Raw genomic sequence first — 12,502 nt, forward strand, 5'->3', positions numbered from 1 at the left:
GATACATGACTTTCACACAAAAATGATTTATTGTGTGTCTGAATATAGCTGTGGACCAATATTTACTATGACAGAGACATAATTAAAAAGAGATTGTTAACCGTTAGAAATGGTATAATAAACCCTTAATACATATCTGCATCACTATACTTTTAAAACAGACACTGGCTGTACAGTAAAGGATTGGACTGACATGGTGACACCACCTAAGGGTCATATTGATTATTCCACTGAAACCCTGTATCGAACAAGTAATCAATAGTCAGACAGCTGACCTTTATAAAGCATAGAACCCATCAACATCCCATCATCACGACAAACACATCACATCAGTGCACCCTATTCAACCATGAATGTGACAACTCCTTGCCAAAACCTTTTTTCTGTAAACACTTAATAAAGTTACAAGAGTCATCTTAAGCTGAAGAACTGACTGTGCACCTATACACTGTCTGCGGTAATTAATATATAGCCTATTCCCAGGCCCTTGTTGCTAAGTACACAAAGAGAACCCTATAGGGAAGTCAGGCAGCGTGGTAATTATTAAATTCGCTCTGCCTCATGGGAGGATCATGCGAGAATTATTATGTCATACTTGATTATGCATGTGGAATAGTGGGACTTCAATCTTCAGGGACAGAGAGAGTTTAGAAACTGACCTTTTAGCACCTTGTCTAGTTTTCACCTTTGCTCCATCTCCAAAAGGGTTTTCGACCTTATGTTAGAACTGTTGTTCAAAGCTGTTTAAAATAAGCCTCTATTGGGTTACTGAATAATACTAAAGTGTTTTATTTAAAACCAAAAGCTGCAGGACTGCAAAAATCAAGTGTGTGAAAAGGTTTTAAAAGACCTTATGTGGTATCCAGCTTAAACCTAAAAGTAAAAAGTGAAACAAAGTCTTTCAAGTATTCACACAAACAAACCAAGAACAATTTGTAAAGGTCTATAGGTTTCGAATGTTGCATCTTTAATTTCTTAAATGATTATGATTTGTACTCTGTCTACTACATTGTCTGTTGCAGATAACTTTGACATTGGATTGGATATTTCTGTGGCCCCAGAGAGGTGGGCTCCCCTAGTTGGAAGCAAAGAAATTAAACCTGATGTCATGCTGCTTTGAACTGTGTAACAGAATTGTAAACTCTTTGTAATGCAATGCTTTTATCGGCAACATTTATGTATATAAATTATGATCTTATACATTTTATTATGCTATTAAATGATGTTTGCTAATTTTCGTAGTTATTTTCATATGTGCATATTTGTTAGTTATCATAAAGTTAGTTATATAACTAATAATTATCTGAAACGTCCAGAAACCGTTTGGCTCATTTTATTCACACATTTTTATTGCGCATATACTAAACTTACTACGATCACGCGCAGGACGCTCGAACGGACGTATGACACAGTCACGCAGGATATGACGCTATGCTGACGTGTAGCTAGGGAAACAGAGGAAGTAGATGGCTCTTTGACAAATGTTTTGAAGTATCTATTGAAAGAAAACAGTGGCATGTTCACTGAACACAGCGGTAAGAGACCGGAGAGCGTCCACACATACAGGTGTAGTGACTTTAGTTACATCTGCTGTAAACGCGACGATTGCGAGATAACGCTACATACTAGAGCCGGATGGATCAGTGTTGTTCTTCTGTTATCCTGTAGTCTAAATAACATGACTGACATATTGAGCTCAATAGCTTATTGTAAACGTTAGTGCTGAATGTAAACCCCAGAGACTGTCGATCTTTGTATGGGTATGAAGTCTGATGGACATACTGTACGTTCCTGTAGTCTTATTGCTGTTATTATTGTATATGCATGTGTTGAATTTAAGGAAGTACTTTTGCAGTGTTGTAAGTAAGAATCCTACATAGTAAGCAAAAAACATTGTGCAGCCCAACACTCAAGCAAAAATCTCATTGATTTTGACTTTTGAAAGGAAGATAACGTCACGTGTTCACCGTAAAAGACACCGGTCAGTACGATTGCGGCCTCATTAAAATATCGTGTTATATTTCCAAATTTCCGAAGAAGAACTACAACACTTATCATCCTAAGTTAGAGGGACCCTCCAATCAGACATGCTGCTTTATCTACGTGAAACATCGTGAATTATTATGAATATTCAAACAATTTATTTAATATTTAAATGTAAGTCAAGTGTCACATTCATACTAATTCAGTGATGTCTCCCCACGTATGTCATGGGATTGTTGTCCATTCCCATTTTTTTATAGTTTTGTAGCTTTTCTCTTGGCTTTGTTTCTAGCCGTATACATTTTTGCATTAAATTTATAACCAGTATGGAAATTCTTATTTAGAACATGGAAAAATCAAGATGATATGGTTGCCATAATCAGGTTGTTTTGAATAATTCAAATAGAACAATTAGAAGTTATGTATAGAACATAGGGGCATAGCAAAAATGCTAGCATCTTTTTCACCAAAAATAGTAATATGTGTCTATAGGTTTTGTGGAATTTTTTATAACTGTCAGGTATTTTTAGACCAGAGTCCAGAGATCGCAGAAAGCCATGGGTAAACGAAGAGCACCAGAGCTGTACAGAGCACCCTTTCCTCTGTATACTGTTAAAATCCACCCCAAGACTGGACTGATTATTACTGCTGGAGGGGGTGGAGCCTCAAAAACTGGGATCAAGAATGGAGTGGTATGGGCAAACATTTTCTTGAACAAATACATGTATATGATCAAACTGTTGGACCTAACTGTCAGAAACAAATAAAAGAGAATCTTTTGTTTAAATTGACATTCACATTATATATATTTATTTGATCAGAAAAAATCTGTGTAGTGCTATGTTAATAGTAATTTTGGTCTGTTTATTTTCTAGATACATTTTTACAATGAGTATTTTTGCTCAAAATAAAATTTCCAATGTTTAGGAGTACACCACCATTACGCTATTAGTAAAAGGAGTTTCACCCTTTGTTTGCAGCATTTCCTAAGTTTGGACCTGGTGGGTGGTAGGCACTGTGCAACCCTGGTGCACACTCATGCAACGGACACACGAGCCACGATGAACATGGCGCTAGGTGACGATGTGATCGCCGCAGGGCAAGATGGCATCTGTAGTTTGATGAGGTTCAGTCAATGTTCACCCAAACAGACAAACAAATCGGCAGCTAAAGATGGTCAGTAGAGGCTTCTGTTCTCCACAACCTTAAAAATGTTAAGAAACTGAATATGGATTAAAAGGAATGGTTCATCCAAATATGAAATTCTCAGATAACTTGCTCTCAGTTTCCATAAAAAAAATATCAGATTTTGCACTTATATTCCAAGAGGTACCAGCATGGCATATTTTAAAAAAGCAAACATCCATCTTTTAAATAATCCAAATGAATATCAGCACTATTGCTATTTTATTGCCAATGTGTTTATTTTTGCTAAATTGGTAGAATATAGAGCTGCAACAACGTATCCACTCAACGTCCGCTAATCGATTACTTTCGATGTTACTTGACGTAACGCTATAGAAAATGTATCTTTTCCATGTTATTCATAGTTTTGGTCCTAACCAGGCGTGCAGGCGATATCGCTCGAACGCCTGGCTAGGAACAAAACTATAAATAACATGGAAAAGATCACATTTCTAATAGGGCTGTGCACGATTAACCAAAATACACTCACCTAAAGGATTATTAGGAACACCATACTAATACTTTGTTTGACCCCCTTTCGCCTTCAGAACTGCCTAAATTCTACGTGGCATAGATTCAACAAGGTGCTGAAAGCATTCTTTAGAAATGTTGGCCCATATAGCTAGGATAGTATCTTGCAGTTGATGGAGATTTGTGGGATGCACGAAGCTCCCGTTCCACCAGATCCCAAAGATGCTCTATTTGGTTGAGATCTGGTGACTGTGAGGGGCATTTTAGTACATTGAACTCATTGTCATGTTCAAGAAACCAATTTGAAATGATTCGAGCTTTGTGACATGGTGCATTATCCTGCTGGAAGTAGCCATAAGAGGATGGGTACATGGTGGTCATAAAGGGATGGACATGGTCAAAAACAATGCTCAGGTAGGCCGTGACATTTAAATGATGCCCAATTGGCACTAAGGGGCCTAAAGTGTGCCAAGAAAACCGTCCCCACACCATTACACCACAGCATTAATAAGAAATTGAACAGGTGTTCCTAATAATCCTTTAGGTGAGTGTATATATCACGTGATTTATGCACAGCTTGTGAGTGAAGTATGGTAAAATGCTGCTGCACACGAAAGCCAGAGGGCGCTCTCATGTGGAAACCTAAGGACATGTTTTTATCACTGTTCCTCAAGCCTTCTCAGGTATTTTCATGATAATAAAGTATATTTATAATGATCATGAATGAACACGTTATAAGCGACTCAAACTCCCACTGCTTTTAGATCGAGCAGCATTTCCTACTGATCCCAGAGGCGTGCTTCACAGACAGGCTAAGCATAAAAAAATTATCGATGCCTTGCATAATCGCAGCCAGCTCGATTTCAGCATGATTTATTGGTAATCGTGATTAATCGTGCACAGCCCTAATTTCTTTTATGTTGCAGTGTTGTGTCGCGTCTGTCAAGTTAATCAATTATAAGTTGATCTGTCAATAAAATTTGTCGTACATTTGATGGGTTCAGCTGGAGAAAGGAATCTGGGATGGCCTGAGACAAAGTACATTTTGTGAATATTTTCCTTTTTGGGTAAACTATTCCTTTAATAGCCCAAAAAATATATAGCTTGTTCATAATTATATGATCTGTGTGTTACTTTTTTGGACATTTGCATAATTTCAATACAGAGCATTTTTTAAGCTTTGAATAGTAACCTGTTTCGGCCCTTACAGATAACTGTTCAAAGCTAATTACATGCAAGACATGCTGAGCAACTCATTATACTTTTATAGAGATTATAGAACGAGGAGCATATTAAATTCTCTATTGTAAGCACTGCACGTAGACTCCCAAAGGGCTTTCTTCAGTTTTGGACTTAAAGGGTTGGCCTTTACTCTCTTGGATTACATAAAGTACAGTTTAAGTGTTTAGTGTGTCCACTAAGGCGCACCTACACAGCTGAAAATGGCAGGAGCTTGGTCGAAAACGCCTGCTGCAAGTGCAGTGTTTTGTCCAATGTTGAGCATTTTTCATCTCTGGGTGCCCGGTCGAACTGATGGCTTTTTTAAAAGCGCGGCGTTTCTGTTGAAAACAATTGAAAAAATAGGTCGACCTCAGGTGTAAACACCTCGGTGGACACAGCCTCTTACTTGGTCCAGCTAAAATGTTGAAAACTGAATTTACAGGAGCTCGAGAAGATGGTGCAGCAAGGAGGAGAGCAGGAAAAGGCCAGAATGAAGGTGGAGGAGATGCGCCCAAGATCAAGGAGGATTCATCTCAAATCACAGTTGAGGATATTGGTACGGTGCAAGGAGATCTCAGCCCTCAGGACCCCTGCGTGAAATGTGTTTGCTTTAGCGCTGACCTTACACTTCTGCTGAGCGGAGGTGCCGACGGTTACGTCAGAGTTTGGGAGGTGAGGTTGTTCCTCGATTGTTTTTGGGACACTTTTTCAGCATCGTGGCGTATTAACATGTTTCTCTCTACAGTTACCCTTAATGAAGGAGAAATTAAACTTTAAAGCCCATAAAGATGAACTGGAAGATATCAACATCAGTCCTGATAAAAAGGTAGCTCGTACTGTTCTACGAGTTACATATAAGCTGAGCCTTATTTTATGTATTCTAACTTTGATTTATTTTCTCTTTTTTTAATGTAGCACATTGTAACAGTAGGTCGTGATTTCGAGTGCAGCGTGTGGAGCGGGGATCAGCTTGCTATGGGGTTGTGTTGGTATGAAAATATGCCTAAAATTGCAGAGAAGACCTACCGCTACAAGTCATGCAGGCAAGTCGCTTTTACTAAACCGATTGCTGTCAGATGCTTCTGATGTTTTGTCATGACATCATAATTATGCTGTACTGCTCCAAGCCAGGTTTGCAAAGGTCGAGGACCAAAAAGATGCTTTGAGACTCTATACTGTCCAGATCCCTCACAAACGGGACCGCAGACCCCCACCATGCTACATCACTAAATGGGATGGACGAGCTTTCCTGCCGCTACTCACTAAGCCGTGTGGAAATGAAGTCATATCCTGTCTCACTGTGAGGTACAGTGGATATTTATGGTTCCAAAACCACATTTCCAACACGAAACGATGTTGAAGCCCTGTTTGTGAGGCATGCAGAAGTATTTTTCTAACTGTGGTTTCATCTCAGTTATGATGTTGTCTATGTAGGTCACTAGGATTTGGAAAGTATCCTGTATATTTCATTCAGTAACCACTGTTGAAGTAAATTTTATTTCATGGTTATTTGTTGGTTGCAGTGACTCTGGAACATTTCTTGGTCTTGGAACTGTGACTGGATCTGTGGCCATTTATATAGCGTTTTCCTTGCAGGTATGAGAGAAAAGCAGTCTTTCTTCATTTTGATCAAATGTGATCAATCTTGTTCTGACTTATCTATCTATCTCTTCTCGTCACACCAGAAATTGTACTACATCCAGGAATCACATGGCATTGTTGTCACAGACCTAACCTTTTTGCCTGACACTTCTAAAAGTCAAGCCATAAAGGGGGATAATGAAGTGGTCATGTTGAGTGTAGCAGTGGACAGTCGCTGTCAGATGCATGCAGTGGCCAACCGAAGTAAGTATGACTGGTGATCAGTCTTAAAGGAATAGTTGTTTGCCGGTGATGCTGGATTAAATGTCTTATCCAACTCCCCAGTAATATCCCGTCACTGTCTGTTATCATTTGTGTTCATTAAAGCAACACTTTGAAGTTTTTCAACCTTAAAATAATGTCCCTATAACGATTTCAGTGGTAGAACAACTCTTAGCTAGACAAATTCTACTCTCGCTGCTCTCTGAGCAGCCTCATAGCGGCTTCAACCACACTCTGTGTTCGGGTCGGCAGACACGGCCCTTCCCATCCCCTGCCTGCGGAAGTGTGTGACATGGTTTCCAAATGACGTTCCTGTATTCGGCAGTTTTATCAGATTATTAAATAAATTCATGCGTATTGTGCTGCCCACGGGGAAGCCTATACTGCTACATTATTAACGGCACTGGTACCAGACACTTGTGCTTATCAACCACATATGGGAGCCGTGAGCAAAAGTTCCAAAGTGTTGCTCTAAGACAGTGGTTCTCAACTCTGGCCCGCGAGATCCATTTTCCTGCCGAGTTTAGCCCGAACTCTGATATAAAACACCTGAACAAGCTAATCAGCGTCTATAGCAATAGACGCATTCAACTTAATGCGGTGCTGCGCAAATCTATTAGCGTATGACATTTAAGTACCGCGAGAGCAATTCAACTGCAGATTGCTCGGTACGGATTTGAATCGCTCTCGCGGTACTTTGATGCGATATGCCAAACAATCTGTGCAGCCCTACATTAAATTGAACGCGTCTGTTCCTGAAGTCACTGATTAGCCTCATCAGGAGTTTTATCAGAGTTGGGGCAAAACTGGCCAGAGTTGAGAACCACTGCTTTAAGACAAAAAGCCCAAAAAGATTGTTAATTGAGGCTTGTGAATGTTTTAATTAATGCCACTGTATTTCATCCTCTCTATCCAGGAATGTTCCCATTATGGTTGGTGCTGATTTTCTGTGGTCTGATGGTGGTCGGAGTGATTCTGCTCCTGCAGTCTTTATTCCCAGGATTCCTTTAGTGTAGAGCACGAGCACGAGAACAGAACAAAACAAACTTGGATCCATGAAATTTGTCTAAGTGGTCAGAATTTAGGTTGAAATGACAATATTTAGCACCATGTTTTAACTAATGTATGATCGTTGGATGCATTTCAGCTTTGAATTCTTAATGAATCACATTGGTTAAAGAGTTTGGGCATGACCTGAATATGCAGCGTAAATCGTGAAATCCTGAAGTGGTGTTAATTGGAAAACCGGATGAAGCAGGAATAGATTTCCTCATGAAAAAGTAAGATGCTCTTAAGGACTTTATCTGCTCTACCAGCATGTCAACAATATCCTTTTATTGTAATGGAGAAAATATGTATCTGAGGAAGTTCAACTGTGGATATTTTAAATATTTAAAACCATGTAAAAATATAAAGATACATCTGACAACATCTGCTGTGAAGTTTGTGCAATGATTGTTATTTACCACAAATCTACAATGTTAAGGATTCTTTATTGAACCATGCAACCAAAGGCAGTACTTCTTCTCATATCAATTGTAATTTCACATATTTTTTAGTGAAGCAATTTTTTTTTATTTAACCAGGGACCAAAGTAATGAAAAATAGGTACTAAATTTCAATATGAAGCTGTTTTTTCAGGAAGGGTGTAAAAGTGGCTGATTAGTGATTCATGACATCAGCCAAAATATGCTGTATTAGTTGTTTCCGAGGCAAAACAAGTCTTCACATTATTTGGGAATTTCGTGCATAATTGAATTGTGAACGGTGCCATGTATTAAATAGGGTAAAAAAAATTATTACTCCACTAGGGGACGCAATTGGATTTTTTTAGAGTTGCAGTCAACAGCATTCCAAGTTCTTGACATTCCTTTTTTATTCCCTAACTTGTTGATGGTCTCTTAAAAAGCTCTACTGTTAAAGTTGCATAAAATGTTACTCATCAGAGAAATGTTTAACAAATGTCTAAAAAGGAAAATTCTACAGGACCCAAGAGAGTACAGTAAGTCTACTTAATCTGATTGATAGCTGGTTTCTGGTGTTATCAGATCAGATTTAATCAATCAGATTTTAGTGTCAGGATTCGGTCAGTCTGAACAACATTCATAGCAATGTTTCATTTCCTTTTGACTTTCTATTAAAGGGGAACTCCGACCAAAAATTCTGCAATTAATTACTCACCCTCAAGTCGTCTAACATCTGTTGGACCTCCATTTTCCCCCATAATGGAAATAAAGGTAGTTTTGGAAGCTTTCTGACTCCTCCTTAGATTGCAACCCAACCAATAAAATTGTCCACGCAACTCCTGTGGGTCAGTATAAATTAATATAATGCGACAAAGTATACTTTTTGTGCGAAAACCTAACGACTATATTAAAAAACTTCCTGATTTGAATGTTAATTTCCAGCACGAGTTCCTGAGAGCCACACATCCAGTGACACATCTGGAGAATTTTAATTTTTTGTCGGAGTTCCCCTTTAAAGGTTGGGAATAGGTATTGAGCGCAAACCCACCGATGCTTTATAATGCAGGCACAAACTGGAACTGAAGCAAAAGAAAGTATTCAAAGGAAAAAAGACAAACTACATTACTAAGATAGAAGAGAAAACAGGATAACAAGGAAAACAACTAAATGTGCAGGGCATGAACTGATTGCAATCACAAGAGTCTAAATGCATAAACATTTCAATAACACAGAGTAAACAAATGCATTTTAATTGTGTTTTAAAGATGGGAAGACATGAAATATCACAAAAATGCCAAGAAGGGAATTCAAGTATATCAGTGCTGCCTGTGACACTAGATGACCTTTTACTTGAGGACAGTCTTAGTCATAAGAAATCTGAGACTATGAATTGTCTTTAAAAAAGTTTTTAATTTTATGAAAACTACTGGGAGCCACTGGAAAGGGGGATTATTATGAACTTGACTTTTTTGTTGAGTTGTGAATGTATGGTTAAATCACAGTCATTGTAGAGTTATCACTATGATTCTTTGATTGGAATTTTGTTTGAAATCCATCAAAATATTCATCAATGAACAAACTCTTGGATGCAACAAGAAAATTCACTAGGAAAAGACCTTATCTCTATTTCACAAGTAAATAATCCAACCAACATCATCACCTCTGTTTGAGGTGACATGCTGGTGATAATTCTGGGTTGAGTTGGTTTCAGCAATATTCTGCTCTCAGATGTGACACTGGTTTCTCCTTTAATGTGCGCCCTTGGCATTTTTAGAAAAAAGTAATCCCCAAATCAATTTACTTATATTTTTTGTTTCATTTATTTATTTTCTTTGAATACCTCTGTGACTTACATGCCGTAAAAGTGATACTTGCTTTAGCCAACATTAACATATAAATTATAAATCTGTGATCATTTCATCCATTATTGATCCGAATACTAGACACTTCTATTCAAGTATAATCAACCCGGTTATTTTATTGAGGTGGATTGCAGGCTATTTTGGATGTTTTCATGTTAATGTTTTCCAGACTAAGGCAGATTGTGTTCAAAGAATCATTTTGTTGTCGAAGCTGACACATGAATACTGTTAGTGTTTGTCATTCTCAGTCCTTTAGGTATTTTAGAAGATTTAAACAGTTGTCCTCATTCCACATTCGGTGCCAACAGAAGATAGCCAGTTTAGTGCTGCCTGCCAAAAAAGGTGGGATATATGGAGCATAGTTAATCAAGAACTCTTTCCTTTAGTTCAATATGCCAACATTTAAACTAGGGCACTCTAACATTGAGGCCCACAAACCATTTGAATACCATTGAAAAGTTTTATAGCACCGTCTTAAATATCTCAAGACAAATAAGTCTTTCTTCACCAGTCAATTAAGCACTTTGTTCAAGTTTTTATTTGTTGCCTAATGGCCTTTAAGTGAACGGCATACATTTGAAAGTTACACCCCTAAGTAAAACTTGACCACTAGCTGCTCATTGCACAGCAATATACTCAAACTGACACACTGTCCTCTTTGTTTTATAGCTCTAGTCTTGCTAGGTTCTTTGAGATCCTGCAGAATTGTATAATATTGACTCTATTGTTTTCTCTATTCTAAACATTAATAGACACTAATTCTTTACATAAAGGTAATTGCTAAGGTAAAGGATACTGTTGGCCTATAAATGTTTTGTTATGTTTGACATAATGAGTAGCCAATACATCCAGTAGTTTTTGGCTAAAGACGTTTCAAAGTATTCGGTTTCATTTTTGATGCTTTAACATTACAGACATTATTGACACTGACATGGTACATTGATGGCATCAGATGGTGCTTATAGACTCTTTTATACCACACTGATTATCATAATAACATAGTTTTAGCACATACTGTATGTGCAAATAAACATCACAATATATTTTAGGACTTATTGTATCTCAACTCAAATGAGGAGATGGTGGTCTAGTGGGTTAAACCACTGAACTGGTAAATCAAAGGTTGCTGGTTCGATCCCAGCAGCCACCACCAGTGTGTCCTTGAGCAAGACACTTTACTCCACGTTGCTCCAGGGGGATTGTCCCTGTAATAAGTGCACTGTAAGTCGCTTTGGATAAAAGCGTCTGCCAAATGACTAAAAAAAACAAACAAACAAAGAAAAGTGAGTAGTTCACTTCAAAATTGTACTATGGAAATTCCTACAATGGAAAGTCAATGGGGGCAAATTTTGAAGTAAACTACTCCATCAAGCAGAACGTTAGATTTAAGAATCAGGCATTCACAGCCATTCAACATCCCACCAACAGATAGCACTGTGGACCAGCAAACTGGAGCGGTTTTGTTGATTTAACCTACATTTATCAAACTAAGCACGACCTAACCACATACCCAGGCCTTAGAATAGACCAGAGGCACATCTTCTCATGCGTTATGATGTTTAAAGCCACTTCAGTGTTGTAAGGTTACGTTGTGAAGTGACCACACTGGAAAACTGCTGGGTAGCGCACGAAAGAGGAAAACCAGAAACCTCTGTGTGGGAACGAGCCGACGCATCAGTAAAAAGGACAAAATCATGTCGTAAAGGTTAGTGGCTCATGTTTGTGTAGGCCTTTAAAAATGTAATTTTTCTGGCCACATTCACAGATTCAGACAGTCTCCAAACAGTCCTCCACCCTCCTCACTTCAGTCGGCTCGGGTCGTGGGCAGGAAACTCTACACCCACCTCGCACCTACGCTGGAGCCCGACAGGAAATGAACACCCCAGACAGACCAATGTCTCGGACACGCTGAGGAACAAATAGAATTCCTTTTCCCCTCTCTCAGCCTTTCATATACAATAAAGGCCAATTCAGCCCGTACAAGGAGTCTCGGTTTATTTAAAACATCAATGTTAGCCGGGCATGAAATCCCAAAGACGTCTTTAGGGAGTGGCTGGTTCATTTACTATTTTTATCTCTTTGCTTATTTTCATTTGTCATGTAAGCTGTGTTTAGCCCTGTTACAAGGGGGCGTTTCAACCTTTGAAAGAATGATTTGATTTATCTCATTTATTTGTAAAAGAGTGACATCATCGTCCTTTTAATCACACGCAGTCTTTATTGAATTACACATATGGAATTGACGCTTTTCATATAAAAGCATTTTATTCCAATATATGACAAGTAAGGGATTATTGACAAGCAGCTGGTTGTGATCGAATAAATATCTCCCGACAGTGTGATCAGGAGCGGACACGAAGCGGAAGCTTATTTCCTGATAAAAACCGGCTGCCTGTCAATTATCCTGCTTAGTACACGACAACTTGTCACGTGAGAAAAAAATAGACATGA

General features: G+C 38.4%; 1 protein-coding gene across 1 annotated transcript; it reads left to right on the top strand.

Annotated features, from left to right (window-relative positions):
* Positions 1-1,422: 1,422 nt before the first annotated feature.
* preb (prolactin regulatory element binding) lies at positions 1,423-8,154 on the top strand. Its single transcript, XM_056763464.1, has 10 exons — positions 1,423-1,535; positions 2,514-2,675; positions 2,964-3,159; positions 5,303-5,532; positions 5,606-5,686; positions 5,776-5,903; positions 5,992-6,165; positions 6,384-6,456; positions 6,546-6,705; positions 7,640-8,154. The coding sequence occupies exons 2-10, from the start codon at positions 2,541-2,543 to the stop codon at positions 7,732-7,734; spliced, it is 1,272 nt and encodes a 423-aa protein (XP_056619442.1). The 5' UTR covers positions 1,423-1,535; positions 2,514-2,540; the 3' UTR covers positions 7,735-8,154.
* Positions 8,155-12,502: the final 4,348 nt, after the last annotated feature.

The sequence above is a fragment of the Triplophysa dalaica genome, chromosome 12 (genome assembly GCF_015846415.1).
Source record: "Triplophysa dalaica isolate WHDGS20190420 chromosome 12, ASM1584641v1, whole genome shotgun sequence".
Classification (NCBI taxonomy): Eukaryota; Metazoa; Chordata; class Actinopteri; order Cypriniformes; family Nemacheilidae; genus Triplophysa; species Triplophysa dalaica.

What these genes read in the sequence shown, in the direction of transcription:
- preb (XM_056763464.1), top strand. Translation starts at nt 2,541, where the DNA reads ATGGGTAAACGAAGAGCACCAGAGCTGTACAGAGCACCCTTTCCTCTG. An exon ending in CAAATCGGCAGCTAAAGATG is followed by an intron (nt 3,160 to 5,302) that starts GTCAGTAGAGGC and finishes CTGAATTTACAG; the next exon opens with GAGCTCGAGAAGATGGTGCA. An exon ending in ACATCAGTCCTGATAAAAAG is followed by an intron (nt 5,687 to 5,775) that starts GTAGCTCGTACT and finishes TTTTTAATGTAG; the next exon opens with CACATTGTAACAGTAGGTCG.